Source organism: Eutrigla gurnardus (assembly GCF_963514095.1).
Source record: "Eutrigla gurnardus genome assembly, chromosome: 14".
Lineage (NCBI taxonomy): Eukaryota > Metazoa > Chordata > Actinopteri > Perciformes > Triglidae > Eutrigla > Eutrigla gurnardus.
In genome coordinates, this window is record NC_139937.1 from 16003495 (window position 1) to 16026942 (window position 23448).

At 42.1% G+C, this 23448-nt stretch overlaps 2 protein-coding genes across 3 annotated transcripts in view; one reads left to right on the forward strand and one right to left on the reverse strand.

The window, feature by feature from the left end:
* LOC311024283 (polyadenylate-binding protein 1A) overlaps positions 1–23448 on the forward strand; it is a 477590-nt gene that overhangs the window by 355971 nt on the left and 98171 nt on the right. The gene's annotated exons all lie outside the window — the stretch shown is intronic.
* The window catches only part of vps13b (vacuolar protein sorting 13 homolog B), a 317809-nt gene that overhangs the window by 284376 nt on the left and 9985 nt on the right, over positions 1–23448 (reverse strand). For both annotated transcript variants that reach the window (XM_084026605.1, XM_084026606.1), the window contains exons 4-7: positions 12556–12673; positions 6575–6742; positions 4850–5031; positions 3424–3598 (exon numbers count right to left, since the gene is read on the reverse strand). In XM_084026605.1, the coding sequence (XP_083882731.1) occupies positions 3424–3598; positions 4850–5031; positions 6575–6742; positions 12556–12673 (643 nt within the window). The remainder of the gene's footprint in view (positions 1–3423; positions 3599–4849; positions 5032–6574; positions 6743–12555; positions 12674–23448) is intronic.

Here is a 23448-nt window from a genome sequence, read left to right on the forward strand (position 1 = left end):
GGAAATCCCATGTTATGGCTTTTTATCTCTCTCCCTCCCCCCCCCGATCTCCCTGCTGGATGTTATCTCTCATTTCTGTTTTTTTTTCTTTTCTTCTTTTTGTTTTCACTTCGTGGAAGCCTTTGAGGTGTCAGTTCAACAAGTTAAGCTCTTTCGCTTCACGTCCCAGCCTGACGAAGCCTACGTTTGAATTGCAAGGCAATCAAAATAAAAGCACAATTACCAATCAAGTGATCAAAACAGACCGGCTTAAGGAGACTTTGAAGTATTAATCCAAAGAAGTGAGTGAAAAATTCCCAGAGTGATGTGGGTCGGCCAATATGTATGCTCCTGTGTAGCTGAGCGCTATGACACACAGGTTCAACATGAGAGCAATCAAAGCCTGACGTGATTTTTTTTTTTATTTTCGTTGGACAACTCAGCGTGGCACCACATAAGCATGCACATGTCCATAAGCAGAGCTCAGAGGCACCGTGTAATTGAATGTGTCAGGGTCATGGTTGGTTTCTAGGGAGTCCAAGGCCTCCGGGCAGCGGTGGATGTCTAAGCTAGCTGGTGGCGGCTAGAAGTGGGTGTGTAAGTGAGTGAACAGCTGAGTGACACTGAGACAGTGAGAAGGGAGGAATGAAAGAAGGCAGTGCCCTCACAGGCCAGTAGATGTCCCTCCATGTTTATAGAGGGAGAGGTGGACTGCTTACCTGACCACTGAGTAAAGGCTTCCCTGCTCGTTGTCTTATGCATCTGCTCACACAAATACACCCATTCTGTGCACACAGACGCACTGGCCTACCTACTTTGATATAATAAAAAAATGGAACATATATCGAACATGTGTGTCGCATATTGCTTCAATTTAGCACTACCAGCGTGGCATTAACATCAAAATGTTTTAAACTGGATTCTAGCAGTCATGGCAGGAGAATATAAAACGCTCTGTGAGACAAAAAAGCTTTTTCATCCACGGCCATAGACTCTTACGCTCAACGGCCTCCACGTCTTCACACCAATATTAAAAAGTGAAAAGATGATTAAAAAGAGGCCCTGTCACGTCACTGGGGTTGCATAAGGGAGCCACATGAGGTTTATGATGGGCAGATAGCCTGTGGCCTCTGGCTGATATGTGCGTGATGCTCCATTACATTCGATAGGTCTCTAAGGACTTTGAGGCTCTCCTACAAAGCAAACACTTAAAACACACACACACACACACACACACACACACAGAGCACAAAACACCTACACACACCATTGGACAAGCACACAGCAACTCCAGCCACACGTATACATGCTCACATTTATCACACACACACAAACACACACACGCACACACATACACACACCAGCAGCAGCCACAGTCCTCTGTTCATAATTCTTCACATACTTGTTGAAACCGTACAGCTTTCGGTGCCGTGACCAGCTGGTCCATTCAAGCACGTTAGTCATCCGTGTTTCCAACCGCTGACATTTTTTACAGTGTTTCACAGACTTCATTGAATTTCAGACAGGAGAAAAATTAGCTGTCTGATCCGGACTGAAAGGGTTGCTTTGGTTAGTGACACACAAGTATCCTGCGCCACTCACCGATTAGAGCTATTCATTAATGAGACGTTGGCGCTAACCTAAAGGAAAAATAATCAAACAAACAACATGCAGCCACAGTGAATCATGGGCACATAAACACATCACGAAGCTCTTTCCCCTTTGTTAATTGGCAAAAAGAAAAACACCCTCTAATATTCAAGAGTAAGTAAAAGAAACAGACACACACAGACACACACACAGAGGTCAATGGAGCCAGATTATACAGCAAAGACTCGCCACAAGCAGCCTATGGGAAATCAAATGAATGTGTTGAAGTACTTTGTATGATACTGAGATCAAGTTCCAGCAATCCTGTGACAATAATTGTTTCCTACAAACTACAACGCACTTAAAATAAATATGCATGTAAGCCAAGTCAGTCACTATAAGCATCAACATACATGTCGTGGAACTCAGAGCCTTCCAATGGTAAAGGCTGCACTGTTTACTTACTATAAATAATAAATCATAGGAGCTGCAATTCTGCGACTATTATTAAAAGCAGTCGGTTTTATTCCTTAAATTTGCTGAAATGTTCCTGCAGAAGCCCACACCTCCCAACAAACACACCCACCTACTACAGTGTACACACACGCACACACACATACACACACGCACTGCCCCCAAAACCCCCTTCAGCTTCTTCACTCTGTCGATTACTTCCAGCATAACAAGATCTGGGGGCGCTCAGGTTCCAAGAGCTGGTCCCCTCTTGTATATTTTTGTGATGGGATACTAATTCATTCTCAGAGGCTCCGCATAGCAGTAGCATGACACCGACTCTTACATCTGGCATTGGACACTGAACTGGAAGCTGCGCCAACTAGCAGTAAAAGTTCCAGGCCAACAGGCAGGGAGCAAGTTGGAGGGAGTGAGCGAATGGGCTGTATTGTGTTGGGCTGCCTGCTTCCCCTCTGCCCACCACTTCCCCTGCACCGTAATTTGCTCCTGGTGCTCCAGAGGCTGATTTAGCCCGACGGGACCCGGGACTTGATCCTGTTCTGTTTGGCTGAGATGAGGATGAGCGGTTGGGGAGCTATGAGATGAGCGTTTCGGGAATCAGGCAGGTTTTTTTTTTAAAGGGGATGGGTTGGCTGCAGAAATTAAAAGTATGTACTCTTTGTATATATGTGCCTGATTTCATATGGTGCTCCAATCAGAAAGACAGAGATGGGCCTGTGTTTGATTCATCCTCGTGTCTTCCCGTCATCCTCCTCTCGCCTGCCTCCGTCCACATGGAGGGGATCAGGCCTGACGACAAAGGTCTGTGTTGAGTTACACGCTCCAGCTTTTGTTTGTGGAAAAAGCAGGAGGAGCGCACACCATGGTCAAAGTGATGTGAAATGTCCCGTTCAGGAACAGCAGCACATGGACAGACATGGCCTCTGAACAGAACAAGGCAACATGCAGAGCGTCATGAGATGAAAACACTGTCTAAGGACGAGCTTCAAAGCGTTGTGCATGGGCCGATGGCTCATTAACCACTTCAGAGCTTTCAACCACATTTTGTCTGAGAATTATGACTGCAACAGGAACTCTGCTGGCACACATCGCCGTGAGACCTCAATATATCATTTCCAAATTAATTTGGATCGAGCCGAATAATGGCTGTAGGAAAATGTTACTGTTTTTGCATTTGTTTTGCTGTGTACACATGTTGAACTTTACAGCTACAGCACAGCAGTATCAGTGAAAAGCAAGACCCTTAGTCAGAAAAAGAGGAGGACTGCCTCATTCTAACTTGTACATGAACAAATAAATGTAAAAAAAAAAATTGTCAGCCTAAATTACCTTACTTTAAAAAAAAAAAAATGCAAAAAAACCCCAAGAGACCTCACTCACCAGGTAAAATTGCTCCAGCCTCCCTCACATGAACACTGCCCTCTTCTCCCTCGCCCTCTTTGAGCCCTCCGATTTCCCCATAGTAGAGGGCAATAATCAGCTCTAAAATGCGAATAAACATGGGCAGCTGCTGATCAGTGATGGACAACTTCAGGCTCTCTACCATGGTCTGGATCTGAGGAAACAGAGAAGAAAAAGGCGTAAGTGATGGTTTAAAATTGTGAAATTTGATTTGGTAAATTATATGTTTAGATGATTCTGGTTGGCTCCCGCTTAACGTGAATAGGAATGTTTAATAAAAAAAAGAGTGGAGCTGCCCCAGACCCTGTAAAAACTGGTATGGATTGCTGTCTGGCTAGCTGGTGGGTGCTGAGAGTTGCATGTGGAAGAGGCCATTTCTGCTCCTGTTAAACAAAGTTATTTGATAACTGACAGCTAAAACCACAAAGTAGATGGACAAGGGTTGCAAGAAGGAAGTAGATACATCCCATAAAATGAAAACACTGTCAGCATAAAAGAGGTTGGAAATATACCCACAAAATTAAATGAATGAGGAACAATGCGTTTACTGTAATTACTTGTAGCGGCGAGAAACTCTTCATTTAGGCAGGTTTGTATTACGTGATAATAAATGATAAATAACAGAAGACAAAAAGGGGCCCTGCCAATGATGTTGCTTAACATGCTGTAACAGATAGTACTGCTCTTGATGTGGCAAAACTTTTGTGTGCAATTCTGTTGAAACCTTTTTGAAGGTCACATAACCACAAAGCGTTTTACTGTACTCAATATATGTGGGAATTAAACGGTTCTGCTTTAATGCCATCTGATGACTAAATTTGTTTAACAGATAAATGGTACCGAATTACATGGACCAAGATGTAGCTTTATAGTGGAGAGATGACAAATGCAATACAGACAAACATGAACCAAAGACAGCCGCAATACATTTTTTTGGCTAGACTGTGAAAAAGTTGAGATTGATTCTCAACAACAGTGGTGTAGTCCAAAAGCTGCTGCTTCACGACATGAGATAGTTATCTAGACTGGGTGTTCTCAATTACATCAACATGGTTGACTAGTCCTTGAACAAATATTGATTGAATTGGCCGAGATAGGAATGGCATATTTTTCTCGACGGTAGCTTTTTCAATCCAGAACAGGAGAAAACTGTTTTTTTAGACAGGCGGACCAAAATAAACACATCATATTATTGGTAGAATTATCTTAGATTTTAGTGTCCTCAATACATATCCAGAACAATGGACTGAAATTAGTTAACTTACCAAAAGTAAGTCACGTGTGCCTCTCACAACCGTAAAGTGCTTTAACTTTTTGTGTGACATGTTTGGACTATACCAAATCAAAATAACCCACGTGAAAGCTTTTCTAAATTTCTAAGACAATGACGGTTACTGCTGCTCACTTTGATGACAGACGGGATCTTGGAATTAATGTTGTCGTAGGTGAAATGGAGACGTGTTCGGAAGGAGCATTTGTACAGCAGCGGGTCCTGGTAAAACTCAATCTTGCCGCTAGCATTCCTCTTGTCCAAGCAAACAGTACAGTCGGCAAAGTTGATCACTTTCCGTAGGACCAGCTCTGGAGCTTCACAGAGAGGAGGAGAAAAAAGGGAAAAAAAACATAATTAACGTAGATAATTTTGCATTGAACACGTAAGAGGTTGACCCATTGCACACACTCATCAAACATGTGGACATACATCAACTAGACATGGACGCGCACAGAGAAATGAAGGCCTACAAAGAGGTATCATTAAACACTAAGAAATACAAGCACAGACACACTGACACAGAGCAAGCCCTGACAGTAAATCCTCATTATCTGTCATGTAGGGAATCAGAGGAGATGACACTCAGCAGACATCACAGAGCCGTTGTGCAATGTAACATGAGTTACAAGTTGTGTCATAAGTTTGTGTAGGCATTTAAGTGTGTATGTGTGTCGGGTGTTAACGCACTCACCCCTGGCAGATTAAGATAACAGGACTCATCATTCCAATAATTATTTCATTCTCTAAAACTGAACCAGCGACTACAGTTGTAACCAATACTTGCTTTATATACGGGAATAGGGCCCCCTTAACGAGAAATTCCACAGTGATAACAGTAACTGAAAATGACCACTTTATGATTTCTCTGTTGATATAGGCTTTTGTGACTCCCTATATGGAACCAGTTCTTTCTTCAAGGTTATTATGGGAGTTCAAGTTTAAAATAATTGTAATTCTCTGGCAGTAACCTGAGAAACCCAGGAGTCCGTTATACACGACGGCTTCTCAGTTCAGTGGACAGAAACCCTTTACAGAGAATGGAAATATTCTTACAGTATTGTACAGTATTGGACGATTTTAAAAGTTGATTGTTTAGAAGATTTAGGAAAAGTAGAATATGGTACGTTTGTGTGGCGTAAAGCTCCCTGTTAACTCTGAATATTTAAAGAATTTTCAATGGAAAGCATAGGCACATTTTCACAACAATGTGGCAAATCAAAGTTTATCATCAAAGAGCTGCATGTAGTCTGTGCTTCTCCATGTTATATGTTTGCAACTCTAGTGGGAGCCCTCCATCAAATACTACTGGAGACCGGGGAACGGCTACAGACCACATCCACAAGTCACTGTCCAGTTCTGAGAAACATTATACAACTAATAGGGATAGGTAATGGCATATGAAAAGGGGCTGACTCATTCTTTCCTACAAGTAATTAGTGTCTCTACCCCCGAGGAATTAAAAATAACACATGAACTGTGTAGCCATCAAAAGCGAGGGCCCAGGAGGATTATACTTCCTACTGTTTTATTTACAGGTGGCGTGCTCGGGTTTAAAATCCCCCACCACATTCTTCTCTTCTGCTTTGAAATGGGAGCTATTTTCTGTGTCAGAGCCCACTTTGCATTGGACCTGCACATGCTCCAATCACAGTAGGGAGTCTGAATATGAGCCTGCTCTGGTAGCTGACATCGGGCATTTAGACAAAGAGCCATGGTGTTTAAACCTGTCTGATATGTCAGTTTGACCTCAGTTTGAACTGACAAAATTAAACACTTACTGTAGTATATAGGTTCTTGTCTCAGTGGATTTACTAGTTAATCCCACTACTACAAGGAATGTAAGCAACCGTTGCTCACCAGTGATGTCCATGAAGGCCCTCTCCCATAGATCGTCCACAGTGTAGCACTCGGCTGATGTAATGTTGACTGACAGCACAATGTCATCTTCCACGTACTTAAGGATGAGGTTGTTCACCACAATATTCACGTTGTTCACCACACGCCTGATCAGGCTCTGCACGTATCCTACGAAACACACAAGCAAACACATAAGAATCATCATAAACTGCATGATAGTGCACATAAAAATGCACGAAAGACATAATGCACACAGAGGGACATAGCAGCTACACGCTAACTTGGTGCAGAGAAAATTTAAAGAGTCAAATCCAGACACACATTCCCTTAACGTTTAGGCTCAATACTACTGACCCCATTCTCATTGGCTCGTAAATAAGTGGAGGTCCTGACATGTTATTTTTTGCTTCAGTTGGACATGCAAAGTGAAAGGCGCTAAATATCCATAAGAAAACATTTTTACTCCTCACCCTGCTTGAGCAGCGCTACAAATCCTGCTTGAATTTATGAATCTCTCTCCACTCAGAGGCAAAGTCCCGTTTAACCCAAAACTATGCACATGGTGCCTTAAACATATCCCTCCCGAGCCTGTTAAACCACTGAGGAGTCTGGGTGTTCACTTAAACGTATGCGAGATTCATTGGATTAGTATACACAAGCCTTTACACATACAAAATAAAGAACTTTATACATACTGATACAAGAGTTATTGAGGGCACAGTGAAACTACAGTCTTAGGAATGCCAGGATTTGGGAAAAGAAAGGCACATTCCGTCAATGATGAAAAGTAAAAACGACCAACTGTGTGAAAACACATTCATTTGTTCATTCGGTAGTGTGATAGTTGGTCAAGGTTATGTCATCACTTACTTTCAGACCTTTAATGCTTTATGGGATATGAACAGAATAAGACAGGCACTTTGAATTGCTGTGGTGATGGAGAGCAAGAGAGAAATCTCTTATACAAATGGAAAGAAAAAGGAATATAGAAAGATTTTTCTGGTGAGGGTGAAATGGGGCAGCTTTGTGGTGAAGAGGCGGAGGGATGCAGCAACCAAGAGCAAGCAAGAGAGAAAGAGCAGTCCGATAGATTGGGTTTCAGCAGAGCTGGGGGAGCCATCCTACAGTGTTACCAGTACCTCCTAATGGCCACAGTGACGCCCAGAAACAGAAGCTTTGCAGGAAAAACATACATGCTAAGGTCATTACTCAACGAAGTAAGAAAGAACTTAAAATATTACAGACAGGGGAGTTTCGGCCATAAAATATGAAAATATACAGTCATAAATCCTCCTAACCACAGGACCAATGGCATTATTCATTCCTCTCATGTACTGTTAAACACAGTCTCTTCAAGTTAAAACATATAAACCTTTAATGCTTTTCCCTTATTTTCCAAACCAAATGTTTGTCTTCCTGTATCTACATGCCTGGCCCAGGGCAAAACAGAACCAATAATTAGGCCGAACTAAATGGTGCTGTTGATGAAAAATATTTATATGAATTGGTTAACTGTTCTGCCACTTGTACACAGGCCTGACTACGCATTAGCATAATCCAATTGACAAAATTCTCATGACTTTGCCTGCCTGACCAAACAGAGTGGCAGGAAGAGAGGATGACATAATATAAACTCCACTCATAAACGCAATGTGTGTTCGTGACATTTGTGCGTGGCCTTGCATGCATGTATGTGCTTGTCTGAGTTGGAGTGTGTGCCTGGCTGCTTTCTTGCGTGCATGAATGTGGCTGTGTGTGTGTGTGTGTGTGTGTGTGTGTCTGTGTGTGCCTGTGGTTCTGGGGTCAGTCAGAAAGCTGCTGTCGCACCTGCAGCCTGGGCAGTAAAACCAGCACTTTACCTCCTGCTATTTCCCTCTCTGGATCTAATTTACCCGTGTCAGAGTGTCTCTCTTGCACTCTCTTACACTTGCTATACCTCTTCTTGCCTCGCACCGAGTCCAGGGCCCCAATAAGTCTCTCTGTGAGCCATCGCGCCGCTCTGAACTTCTGTAAACAATTGACACAGCCAGCACCTGTGCTGCGGCCCACAGGGAAGGAGCCCACTTAAAACTGTTCAACCATAAAATGACTGGAAAAACCAGCTCCTTTATGTGATCTCAGAACAGGCAAAGTACTCTTTTCTGTGTAATACAGGAAAGAAACACTATACTGTCCATGCTCACCATTTCTCCTGTACATGGAAAGTATTAGCAGCTATCAGCCATGCCAGTTATTAGCCACAGAGAGGAAGATTGACAAGTCCATCACACAATAAATGTACTGTAAGTTGGTCCTGCCTACTACTCTGAAATGGAATGAGTACAGTTAGCCATGTAGCCAAGAGACTACATATAGTAGCTACTGTGGGACACAACACCTTCAAAGTGTTGAGTATAGCTCACAAAATTCCATTTATTTATATTTTATGTATAAAATACAGTAAAAGTAAACATGGAGGTCCTCAGTCCCACCATGGCTAGTCATCGTGCAGGATCATGGAATCGCTGCAAGCCTATGTTATTACAGGGTTACTATCAGCACTTGGTTATGTTAGCCATTCAAGTAGCTCTAGGGCCTCTTATAGTAAAACAGTAGATTCACAGAACCCGACCATGCATGGTACAGCAGGTCTCCAGAACAGGAGAAAGCTCCAGCTGGAGAAAGCTCCAGCCTTTACCAGTATGGGATATTCTTTATCCATAAGTAGCATTTACAAGTAATACCAGAACAGCTGCTGTATTTATTTTCTGAGCAAAGGCCCCAGTACCAGGACAGCAGTAGCACTGGACCATGGGTTTATCTCAGGAGTGTGTTTGCATTTCAGTCCATGCAAATCTCAATCTCCTCCAATCGCACGCATACTTACACAACCATGCATGCACGCACAATTCTTGGACTCGCACAAAGCAACACAAGATCACCCCCATCTGACACGTACATTTAGATAAATGCACTAACACAACATTACATACATAAAAACACAGCATAGCAAAAGTAGGAATGAATGCACCCACATGCACACTGAACCGTGTAATAATGTGTATTCTGGTCTTTTCTGGCAGGGTGGGAAACAGCAGTATCTCCCAGATTGTGAAAAATCAAAATTTGGTCTGAGCATAATTTTCCAACATATTGGTGAATAACTATAAACACAAGTAAAATACATAGGTATGGTAGAACTTGTACAAATGAATATGATGTCCAGTGTCCATTCATATTTCAATTAAATATCCAATATAACAAGTTATCACATGAGGCAAGAAAATATATATTAAGAGAAAGTGCAAAACCGCAAATACACTTCATACAAAATGTCCTAAATGCACTTGCAAAAATGCTCTGTAGGAAGGTTCAGCTTTCAACTTTGATCAGCCCAACTCACAGGTAGAAGGCTAAACCGAGACTCAAAGTGAGACTTACCACTATTAAATCTCTTTGAACTGAACATAAAATAAAACACATTTTCAACAGTGTGAAAGGGCCAAAGCAGGATTCCCCTGGAACGGAGAAATGTGGTTCTCACAAACAGTGGCCACTGGTCCCCCACAAGCAGCAGTAAACATAATCACTCACAGAATCGCCCAAGGTGGAAGCACTTGGTCTTTGGTCTTTGTGTGGCTACCAATCCCATGGCATATGAATTAACATCACTATTTTCCACCACAGGGAGAACAGGGAGGATAAATTCATTCAACATGTGAGAGCTTAGGGCCAAATGACTGGATAATTGCTGGTGGCTGCTTTTTAGTGTCGGTCGTGTTTTGTTTTGGTTGTTTTGAAGAGGAGGGGAGCAGACGCAACACGGAGGTTTGTCGACGTAGACGCTGACGAAGAGTAAGACTGGCCATTGTCCTGCCATCGTCTCGCTGCTTACGCAGGTCTTCCTTAACACGCACACATCTAAAGAGCGCCACACGCACATCTGCCTGTGTCCATCAATTCCTTCTGAGACAGAAGCATTGAAGTGCAGCAGTCTTCAAATTTAGGGAATCATGCAGGTGCCTTAAATAAAAAAGGAATGGAGAAGCCAGACAGAGGATGTTCCACTCATAGCCTCCAATCCCACTCCGACTGCTCTTATATTGATTTTCACCACTGTATTTTAATTTTCTTACATAATACAGCTGCACAGTGTACACTAGACCTACATTAAAACAATTTAAATATAACTAAAAACGATATATAATTAAACATAACAAAACATCGCTTTCCTTCAATGCTTTCCTTTAGCATTTCTGTATTATGTTATATAATATGGATACCATAACAGTAATAATTGCATTATGAACTATGAGAAAACACTTAAAATGCGCTCTTGTCAGTCTGTCTTATATGCCTTGTCTGCCTTTGTTGACCCTTCAGACCTCTTTAGTGATGGTATCAAAACAGACACAGTTGGGCTAGCGGTGTACATTTCAGTATATTTAATATATATATAGAGCATAAGCAACATTTGCAGGTCATGCAGGTGATCGATATTTTCTTAGCAGAAAGGCTACATCTGTATCAATACCTGTGTGTACTATAACAAGTGTACAATGAGGTACTCACTGGACTAATAAATTAATTACTACAAAACTGCCCAGATGTGCGCTGCCATGAAATGCTGTGCTGTGTCCACGCTTTTTAAAAGAAACATCCTTTAACTACATTAAAAGACTCATGACAGGTTTGTTTTGTATCTTATTCTTAGGAAAACATCCTCTGTCTGACTCATAGCAGGTTAGTTTTACCCCATCTACCTTTTAACCTCTACCTTTTAATTAGGAAGGCTGGGATTACAGCATTCATCTGCTTCCTCGCTGTTATTGAGGTGCTGCAACCTCTGACCTCAGAGTTGTCTCTACAGCCTGTAATGGGTTGAAACAAGGTCCACCGCTCGAACAGTGTGGGGTGTGCACACAAATTAACACAGATACACTAAAGCACACACACACACACACACCTGGGGGATCTGTTGGAGGCAGGCCCAAAGGGAGATGCTGGGGTGTGAGGCACCCTGCTTTAACAGCTGGGGAGAGATATTATCTCATAACATCAGGCCTGGAAAAGGATCCTCCCCTGATACAACCAGCCAGGAGTGTAGGTTCATACATTCATGCATACTAGGGCTCTTGGAGTAAGCCGTGTGGTTAGGGTTAGATTATGATTTAGCTCTTAAAGCTCATAACCCCATCTATCTCCTTACGTTTTCTCTCTAAAAGCCATAACTTTTCTTTACATGCTTTAGTCTCTAACCTTTTCATTGGTTAAAATTATTTTCCACGATGTTGTGTCTGAGAGTTTGTTTGTTCAGTATTTTGATAAGGTTGCGGAGGCTGTGCATCCTTTTACACTTCTGCCTTCATTAAATAGGATTAAAATTGTCTGTGACATTATAAAAAAATAAAGAAAAAGGATAAGATATGAGGTCTGTGTATGTTTTTTTTTCTTTATAAAGACACTTAAAGATAAAGAAACATGTCATAAATATTTTTAAGCCATTATCCAGCCCTAATCAAACAAGGCCGTTCTTTGTGAGGTGCAGTAAAGTGGTGGAGTAAGGCAGGCATGGAATCCATGGCCCTGTAGGAGGCATGTGGTCAAGTGGCCTTGTTGATAAGAGCCATCACAGCATGATTTATCACAGAAACATCCCCCACACTCTCTTTGGCTGATTTACACTGGTTAAAAATGCAGGGCTACACAGCTCATCCCAAAAAGAGTATTCCTTACAGGTATTACGAACACTTGAATCTGGCACCGACCTCTGCAGACATTGGGCTACGACAAGCCAGTGGATCTTGATCCAAATTATTGGTCTCTTTAGCATTACTCAAGGCTAAAGCAAAACAACAAGATTTCTCCATAGTGCAATAGGTCCTAATCTCAGTCTCACTCAGTGGCCCCATCCTCCCCCACAGGGGCTACGCCTGCCCCGGTGGTCATTCTCTAGAGCAAGGAGGTGGAATAGCCTCACTGGCCCCAGGGCCATCACTCACCTGGGGGCAGGTCCGGGTCGCTCGGGGCAGCCTGCTGGAGGCGGCGGGGCTTCGCCACAGCTTTGGAGCTGTCTGAGACACTGCGACCGGTGGAGCTAGAGCCGCTGTCGTGGTCGTCCTGTTGAAAAAACAAACAAGAAGGCCTGTGAGGATAGGTAGTGAAGTAAACACAGGGCTCTACACAGAACTGATGCATTTAGATGTTCTCTGAAAGTTCATTTTAATTATAACCAGATTAAAGTGATACTTTTTACTATGGTGTATGGTAGTAATACATGAGTCTTCGCAAGTTTATCTTTGCATTAATATAATGCTTCGACTCTTGCTAGTTCCCTGCATCCACCATGTTTTCCTGCCTGTGTTAATCGGGGTGCAATCAGAGCAACCAGTTTTTTATAGGGTCTAACTACAACAGCTAAGAGAGCAATTAATCCATATCTGGTGGAGTTTGAGATATTAGAAAACATTCCCCACACATGAGCAGATTGATTCCAAAACAAAAGACTCTTGTTATAGGGAAAATGTAACCAAGACTTCTCTGGGTTTTGGAGACTTCTTTCCTACTAACCTTCCTCCCATTCTCATTTAACAACCATCTCCATGGGCTCTACAAATAAACTCTGGACCTTGGATGAGGGTGAAGGTCTCTCCTCCACAACAGCACATGTCATCTGCACTCAGAGACCAGCGGCCTGTTGAGCCCAGGAATGCAAGTACGAGATCTGTGTGTGTTTATGTGTGTGTGTAGGACTGACGATGAAATGGACAGCCCCTTCAGAGGTGAGCCTGAAGATAAACAAAATGAGCCAAGATTGGGAATGAGGAGGTTATTTATTGGTTCAGCATGTAGAGTGTGCCAGCCCCTGTGACTAAGACATGAGGTGCAATGAAAACAATAGGGACTGGAGGACAAAACAGGACTGACAGCTAAGGACTTTTACTAGATCTGTTGCTGGAGCAGATACAATTAAGCTTAGCAAATCCATAAAATTCATAAAAACAGCAAAATGCTTTAACACTCTCCTAGAGCTTAAAGCAAAAAAAAACAAAAAGGCTCTCATATCTGAAGTCATCAAGTAACAAACCCTGGAGAAGCTCCATTAACAATAGAGAGACTGACTTTGTGGACTTGTAAAATTTCTACTAGCAGATTGTCACCTTCTCCAAAGGGTCTTGGTCATCGTGTTTCCAAGATTCAGTCTAGGGTTGCTGTCTTGTTTCCAAGTTTTTGCAGGGAATTGCATGTTCACGACTTTTAACCAGTTCATAATCCAAAGTTATGCGACTAAAATGTGTCAAATATGTTTTTGCAGGCAGGAGAAAAAGAATTGTCAAATTTAGAAAACAGCCAGCACTACGGTAAAAAAACAAAAACACTATTACATCGAAATCAGAGCACAGATGACATACTGTGAGCACTATAGCTAAACTTCTACTCCTCTACAACTGCTTTGAATAACTGAACAAATACCTCATAATCATTAGATTCACAGTAGATGTGAGCCTGCAACAGAGGATGGAGGAAGAAATGAAAGAAAGACAAGAAATGGATTAGAATTGAGGAATCAGGAAAAGGGTGGAGAGTGGAGTGAGTTAACCAGTTTGGTATGGTATTAGCAGTATGGCATTGATTAGGGGTTACTGCAGCACTGTAACCTTTTCAGAGTCAGCCTGGGCGGTAAGTTAGTCAGAAAATCTGGACAAAGAAAACGGGCAATCACATGTGTTTGGCATTTAAACAGGGGATCAGTGTGGCAGAGTGTCTCAGGAGTCACCCCTTACCCTGACAAATGTAAACACCGAAGGTGTCAAAACCAAATATATCTGGCTACTCCATGCTCACACACTTCATTCACACATACTCAAATGAGCAAATGAAACCCCACCCACAGCCATACCTTTCGTGCAAGTCACATGTCGCACATATTGTATATACACGTATACCCCGCACAATTAACACGCATTCCCCGCTTCTGACACTCTGTAATGACAATGAGCCCCTTTCTCCCTCTGTGTGGTTGAGTAATGAAGATTAGGTTTTAAACATACTTTGCATAATTTGAGTTGTGGACACACTGACAGAGAAGCAAGTATCCCCCAGTGCAGTAACGTAAACACGCAATTGCCAAAAGAGACGAGAGAGGCTCTGGCAGAAATATTTACACTTTGCTTCAGTAAGGGCCTTTGCGGTAGGGCTGCACTATGCAAGCAGCTTTTTCCCTCCATCAGTGAGTGGTGGGAATTGGTAAACATAAGGGGAACAATAATAAATACTTCATCAAGGTTTCCAAAGAAAAGAGATTGGCAAATAATAAGATGTAAATTCTGTTGCTTATTATTCACACTTCAATTGCAAACTTGTCATCACTTCAAATGATGCATCCGCAATATTTAGAGATATTACATTCAAAAAAAAGAGGGAAAAAAAGGGTCTGTTTTGTAGATGAGGTAAGTTTATAATGAGACATGCTCACATGTTGAGGTGTTTAGTTTAGATCACAATACACCACTCAAGCACATTCGAATTAGAAACATTCTCCCTCTCGTGCAGACGCTCATATCTATACCTAAAGGAATGCCTAGCCCTGCAGGCCAAGAGTACATTGAGTTCAACAGCTCAAAATGCCACTAAAGAACAAGACTGCCAAATTTGGAAGTAGCGCAATTAAGCGCTCAATGTCACCGTGGGCAGTGAGCAATTCTCCAGAGGCGAAAAATGCCTTTTCAGAGGGAAGCCCTGGGACAAATGAAGCCTGCCTCAGCTGCTGCCGGGTAAACTGATCCCTCCAATGCCACGGCAGGGCACAGGACAAGGAGGGAGGGATGGAGGGATAGAGAAGGAGGGAAAGACAGAAGGACCAAGAAAAGGGGGGTAGGGGGGGTTGCTTCCCCTGCAGGCATGTCAACTCAGCTGTTGACCAAAGATGACGGTAGCAAAAAAGGAAAAGGACAAGAGGCAAAGAGATAAGTGGAAAAAATAACAGAGCGAGAGAAAGTGGAGACAGAGAGTATTTAAGAGCGAGAAAGACTTGTGGACAATGGGACCAGAACAAAGGCACAGAATAAAAGGAGCAGGTCCTGGCAGTGTGAGTGACAGGTAAGGGGGACCCCCTACTCAGAGGGTAAGTGGGCACCCATGGAGGGTTAGGGCACAGGAAGGCCAGGCCTGACCTCTGTCCCCCTGCAGACGTCTGGCTCAGTCAGGGATCGGGAGGTAGTGTGTTGAGCCTGTCTGGAGGGTCGACCCTCATCTGAGCTGCATAACACATTAGCTCAACCTCGCCACCACCTCAAGCTATTAAACACAGCACCTCTGCAGATACTGCCACAGTTATCCATGCACAAACAAACAAACTATAAGTCTCAGAGACCAGCATAATCTCAGCCGCCATTAGCATGTCATGGGATTGTATTTTCTTCATGGTTTTATTCTGGTAAATGGACCATTTTGGGTCACAGCGAAGGGGAACAGTGTGATGTGATTACACCGTAGGCCACCATAACTCAAGTTGTATTCCAAGCATCTGTTTTCAACTGTTTAAATATAAATTCAACACACACCCACACTTCAAAATGATTTTTACCTACTGGAAATAATATCCACAATACTTCTGAATAATGGTCTTACTGCAATTTCTTGATATTTGAGGCTTTCACTTTGACATATGTTGGCCTAAAACAAAACAACATTGCCAGTTTGTTTTTATTTCCTAATGTATATTTCTTAAAAAGTAAAATATGGCTTCTTTTTTTCTCTTCACACATTGCAAAGCAATTTTTCAATTTCGGTGGAACACACAGGAACAGAAATTGTTGGCAGGGATTAGCATTTGACTACACTGCATGCCTGCAACGGCCTGATCTTTGAAACCCAAACATTTTTAAAACTGGTCAATTTCACACAGTTTCAACAGATTAATGGGTGCATGCAGAACACCATTGCTGGATAAACACACTCTTTGTTATTGTTGTTTTTCCTCTGCAGGTTGCTGGCGAACTCATGCTGACATCAAAGCAGCAGGCCTGGAGATTGGAGGCCAGGCAGTGGAGGGTGAACGCCTACGGAGTGAGAAAATAAATGAAGGAAACCCAATAGCTCCTTATCTCAGGCAGACCCCTCCCCCTCCTCCAAATCACTCATATACACCCACAGACACAGACACACTCACTGGGCCTGACAAGTAGAGGCCCTGTCCCCCATGTCAGGGCCCACGGAGCACCATCCCTAGGGAGGATCCAGCAATCAGACCTCCTCCCTCCTTCTAAAAACAACACTCACAGACAACACATTTTGTCATATAATAATAGAAATACCAGAAACCCTCTCTAATGATGGGTCGCTGGCTTTATTTACAGAGCCATACTGAAAACAAACACTGCTGATACACACACCACATTCAGCACAGAGCACGCTGGTCTGCCCTTGAAGCATTGCCTCTGTTCTCAACCCCATGTCCTCTCTCCTTATGTCACCTTGCCCTTCACCTGTCCTTCTTACTCATCATCCTATCCGTTTTTTATCTTCTTCATCAACAATCTCTCCTTTTTATACATTTGCTTCTAGTTTTCTAGTCATCGTCTTCATCCCTCCTCTCATTCTGGACCGTCTCATCTCATCCATAACCAGCTAGTCTGAAGCTTATTTAAACAGCGATGACCCTGGTTCTCAACAGAATGGTTTCCAGCTGGCAACGGGAGGAACCAGACGTGAAAAGTGGCTCACTGTTTCAAACATACAGTCACAGTTTTGGGCCAGTTCCAGTAATGTCAAATGGTATGCAGCCATTGATGACGATCCCACTGGAATGTAAGCTGAAGAGAACGGAGCTGCTCGCAGTTGACTCAAAATACCTTTTCCTTCACGTCCCTTGGCTCCGAACACATCCATCAGCTCAAGTAAAAATTAGCTGCTAATGGTTTTTTAATGAAACTGTAACAAATGCAGAAAGCCATTACGCCATGATTAAAGACAGTGGTTTCATTTTCTCCTCAAACGGAGGTAGACGAGAGAAGGCTGCTGCCAGCTCGAGCTGTAGGACAGAATTTCTCACACTCTCCATCACATTCGAAATGAGCAAATGTTCTTAATATTACCATTAGGCTCTGCAATTCTCATAGAAATACCAATACACACTACTACACAAAAGCATGTGCACAACCTCACGCACTAAATATTAAGATCCATACTCTAAATATGCAGCAGAGCCGTGCAGCTGGAATCCATGGCATCGGAGGGATTAGAGCCCAGATGAATATCACATCGTGTGACATTCTGAATAATTATCTCAATGAAAACGGCTCATTACAAAAATGCGGTCTCTCTTTTCCTCTCCCCCTTCTCCCCTGTCTTCAAGTAATTAAATCCACTACTGGGAAAGAAAATCTCCATGTTCACCGCATGCTGTATACTGCACTAATGAAATATTACAGTCTTGAAATGTACACTATGTGCTTCGTTTTTTTTCCAACTTACTGAACTGTTGTATTCCTTCGGCTTTGTTTTTCTGAGCAATAGAGAAAGTAAATGTGAATTGGTGTAAGATCAATTTAATAGGAGGAAGGGCAATTTAAGTTGTTTCTGAAATAGCTCAGCTTACAAAGTAGTCAACCAAAAGAAACCGCGACTTTCATGATTGTGGAATGTGACGATGTTCCTATAAGTCTGGCAGAAATGCAACTAAACTGATTGGTAAATATTCAAATATGGCATAGTTCTGAAAGGCAGCTTCCATGAATGTGCTGCTTCCTAATGTCAAAACTAAAGCTATTGTGATTCTCTTTTTTTTCTAAAAAAAGAAGTATTTTCCAAGTTGGTTTTCTTTTGTGAAACCACGCACCGCAACTATTCAGCACATACTGCATATTAACCATCAGTTAAACAAAATATTCTTGACTTCACATGAAGGGGATACAGTCCATAAAAATATGCATCCCACCCTGGTTTACTTGAAACTATTGTTATTTTCTTTATAGTCAAATGAATTATCTGTAATTTGTGTTTTTCGAAACCTTCATACTTCATATAATTACCGCAACCACAACAGAGAATAAACACACTTGTGGGATATCTTTAGAATCATTTCAATAGGACGTGTACAAGGTTTGTAATATCAGAAGTGCAACTAAGCACATTCAATCCCCGCAAACTGTTCAATAAAAGTTCATTTTCCAAACATTCTTTCAGAAGCCCAAAGATATAACATGTTCATGAAAGAGAGGGGAGCAGGGGCTTGGAAAAGACTCCCAACGCCAAGGAGAATGAACGATTACCAAAGTATTTCACTCTAAAGCGGGAGGAATCACAATGACAGCACTGGTGAAGTCATGCTGAAGCTCTCTGCCAAGAGTGCCTCCACTGTACCCAAGTCAAACTGGCTATGTTTAATATCTGCCTCCAACATGCCCAGAATAACAAAAAGACAAACCGGGATCCCAGTTATAGTCAAGACCCACAGGCAGCGACAGAAGGACTTGGGACTCTAAGTAGGGGTCGGCCGATATTTGATTTTTAAAGGCCGACATAATAATGACAGTTTGGAGCTTGTTTTTTTTTTTTTTTTTTGTTACTCCAAATTATAAAGCAAATATCCTGAAGTGTGATTTGGTGAATTACATCGCTGGAACATGTTCTATTTTTTTAAATGGGCGTTGCGCTTTCTTCTGACTACATTGTTAAACGCTACTCTTATGAACCATTAATGTCAGTGCATGTTCCCAGGGCAAGGATCCTAAAGTGTGTGATTTCATGTAATGAATGGATAGTTATGCGGCTGGATTATTTGGAAGAGAGGGTGCGCAAAAGGTTAAAGACATATTTTAAGTGTGAGTGTGGAGAATTGCTATTTGAAAAACATATTTCCGATGTAGTCATTTAAAAAAGTGATTCAAACACTGTACATTTATAGCTGGAGTACCTCCAACGATTACTGAATCGGTCGACCTTCACGCCTAAGCATTTCATTTGAACATCTTCGGACAGCCGATGCATAATCTTCACCTGAGAGGAAACAGTTTGCTGCAGCTGCACAGGTCTTTTACTAAGGAACAGAGAAGGATCTGCACTCTGTACACAGAACAAACCACCCAAACTGTAAATACTCACACAAGCCAAACCTTGAGCTTAGGGCCCTTCTGGAACCTCTCTAACGCTGTACAGAGTTTTTGACAAAGACCGGCAACATTGACCAATCAGTGCCACCATTGTCCATTACTAAAGGTGACCCATTAAAGTGAATTTTAGCTCCTCTGTGGACCTACTTTCTGTAGTATTGGTTTAAACCCAAAAGCATTTTTTTAGTCTTATAAGTAATACCAGCAGAAATCAATCTAGTGTTTATAGTACAGTAGCTGTTGCTGCTCCAGTTAAAGTGTACATACTTCTCCATTAATCTAGTAAATCTCAAAGCCAGTGCATTCACGCATGAAATTGGTTTCTTTTGTTACAAAATAGATATTTTTCCTTGTTATTTCTTGACAAAAACAAGCAGGTCAGCAGTAAGACGTTTCAAAGCAGCGGGAGCGCTGAGGTCAGCCCTCTTTCATCCTCGCTAACAATGTTTGTTTTCCACAAATTGCTGTTCAAACAAAAGATTTTAAGTAGAAGTTACTGTAATCCCAAGGAGCAAAGCCAAGAACAAGGGATTCAGACAGACAGGCTACTGACTGGTTCTGATGTAGGTTCCATAATGGGATTTGGGACCAGACTGAACGGTCCACATCACCGCTGTCTCTTAATTTTCCTTTCATTGGAGCCAACGAAAATTCTGCCCAGTGACCTCTTGATGTTAACATGCTATGTTCCTGCTGGTGCCGGCACATTTAGTATCATTGCACCTGACGCTCATAGCTGTTGTCTCACTGGTGAAAAGGCAAAAACATAAAAAGATAAAGGACAGAGCAAAGAGTGTGAAAAAAGAGTGAGGGAAACAATGGCTGGAGAACAGAAAGACAGAAAAGAAAAAATAAGAGTGAGACAACAGGAAAGTGTGTGTGTGTGTGTGGAGGGAAGGGGGGTTGAGAGAGAATGGGAAAGAGGGAGAAATTGTTCCTGATTTAGATCTGAGAGGCTCTGGTCCTTCAGATGTCTCCATCAGCTAACCACAAGCCCAGGCTGAGCATGTGAGGCATGCTGCTTACGCTGGCACAGCTACCCCCTAATGCTAATAACTGCAATGTGTTAGCTCCAATAAAACACTCCACGCAGACCCGACACACACAGACACACACACACAATCTAACCTGTTCATTTATAATCCAAATAATAACTAGTACCCAGTTCTATCATGTAAATAATATATTCTTTCCTACCTGAAATTATATTAAATGGTATATAAAAAGAAATGAGCATCCTAGCTATTTTCATCTTATTTTGGTGAGCTGCTGTCGACTAGTTCCTGGTTAGGACCGGATTTGAACATAAACTGCCATTCATCTGTCGAAAAAAACGAAACCATCCCTGTTCCGAGCTTTGCCCATTATTTCATACATAATATTAAGTACATTATACAAGACATAAGCACCCCTTGAACGATGTAAGCACCAGCCTTCAGGAACAGCGCATGCAGTGGCTGAGGCTACTCTGACAACTTAATTGCACATGTGAGGTGCAGCTGGAAGGCATGCACTGTAGAGGCCTAAGTGTTCTTGGAGAGTATCAATGTTCTGAAACCAGCAAGATAGAATAAATCAAACAGAGAGAAATGGGAGAGGACTTTCTGTCAATGTTGAGAAATACCAAAGCCATATTGCAGGGGGTTTGAGCACGCAAGCGGAATGCAGCAGGCCTTGTGTTTGCATAGCTTTTATACACCAGGTTCCAAAGCAACTGAGGTACTGTCATCATTCATCAGCTTACTTTAGAGATGGAAAAATGTCAACCTTACTTTGGGGGGGGAAAATCATTTCAATTTCATCCGAGTAACGTTTTGGAGCCATGAGCGAGTTCTTGTCCATGGATCTCAGGTCTCTTTTTGTCTTCATCAGCGTAATGAAAGAAGACATGTTTCATTTCTTGACTTAAATTTGGATAACAAACCAATAAAACAAGGAGGCCAATAATCAGATTGTGCAGTCCTCTTTTAAACATGTAAAAGCTAAAAAGTAGGATTTTAAAAGGTTCAACTATAGATGGAAAATTTAAAAACGGTATTGAACATTTACATTTTTAATGTAGGGTTGCCAAACGCATTCAAGCATTTACATTTTCCCCTCCTACTTTTCACTTTTAAACCACAAAATCTCAAGCCTTTCATTCAACTTTTTTAGATATGAATTTCAGTTTTATGAAACGTGAGTATGACCTCATACTCGTATCTGTGATGCTGTATCGCAGCATCCCAATATCTCTACTCTGGAAAATGTCAAAAACTGTTTTAGGAAACAATAGGAGCACACGCAACTCTTTATAACATTTGAATTCTTATCACGTAGGTCATTTTAAACAAGAAATATGCTCAATGTCAAGCCAGGGCGATGCACTCCTTCAAGATCTGCATGTTTATTATCTTTTCAGCTAACCATATGCCTTCTCCACACAATCCCCTTTTCTGCCCCCCCTCCCCCCCCTCCCCCAACCCACCATGGAAAGTGACATGTTGTGCAATTATTCATATTACATTCTTCTTCTCTTACCCACACATTACAGGCGCCCTGGCCGGCCAGCATAAAAGCAAACACTACCAATTCCGGCACACTCTGGTGGAAGCGGAATCTAACTCGTATAACAACATGGAGCTACTTCTGTAGTTTAGTATTCCTCTGGCTTCAGAGATCCGTAAGTGTTACACGTAAAATGTGTTATGGTAGAATCTAAAAATAGAACTGAATTTAGTATTGGGAGAAAAAACACCTTTACGCTCTCCCATATAGCCTGCTACCGACTAGCCGCTATATGCATAATTTTCCTGGTTAAAATGCCTTGCCTATAATAGCGTCATGATTTCTATAATAAGAGTGAAATTATTCATAGGTCAAAGGGGTGAGGGTCTGTTAAATAGAGCACACACACTCACCCTGAGACATAAAACACAGACCACCCACAGTTCGTGTAGCACGGAGTCATACAAGCCACCTTTCTCCACTGAGAAATTACACACAGAGGCACTCAGTTACCGTGTTACTCCTCTTTGTCATTTTCTGTCTCACCCAAGAAAAATCCGTGTCTATAAATGTGGTTAGACCAATAGCATGAAGAGAAATATAGTGATATATTACACAAATCATGGTTGCCTTAGTCTTTGTAGCACCCTTAAAACCAAAGTGATTTATGAAATTAGTCTGTTGTGACACACACACACACACACACACACACACGCAATACAATAACTTAACACGTTGTCAAACATAAATAACAAAAGAGATCGTCAATTCCCAAACAAGCTCATGATTTATTTGGTTCGAGGATTTAATGGATTCCGTTTTTTTCAAGCCTGACGTAATACGATACTCACCTTTCCAAACCAAAAAAAGTCCCCAAATCTTCACAGACACAAGGATCTTAAGAGCAATACAAAGTTGCTAACATACCCTGTAATTTAATGCAGTCTCTTCCTGTCTGTTTAGGTTTAAAAGCACATGGTGTTCCTTACTTCGACACAATATCTGACCAGAATGTCGGTCCAAAGAAAGCACTAATAAAGCAAACATTAGCCTTAATTGCAAGGTAATCGTTTCCCAGACTGCAATATCACCAGGAGCACCCGGCAAGTAATAAGCTCCATTCAGGGATTGCTGTAGTCCGGATGGCCTGAGAGCAGGGATTAAACAGTGGAGTGACAGCATCCTGCCCAGAGTGTATTGATCACCACTTGACTCACTGGATGCAGGAAGCCGCTGGGTTTAATTTTTCCCCCCACGACAGCTTTCCTGTGTCTGCGGGGCTGAAGTAACCTCCTC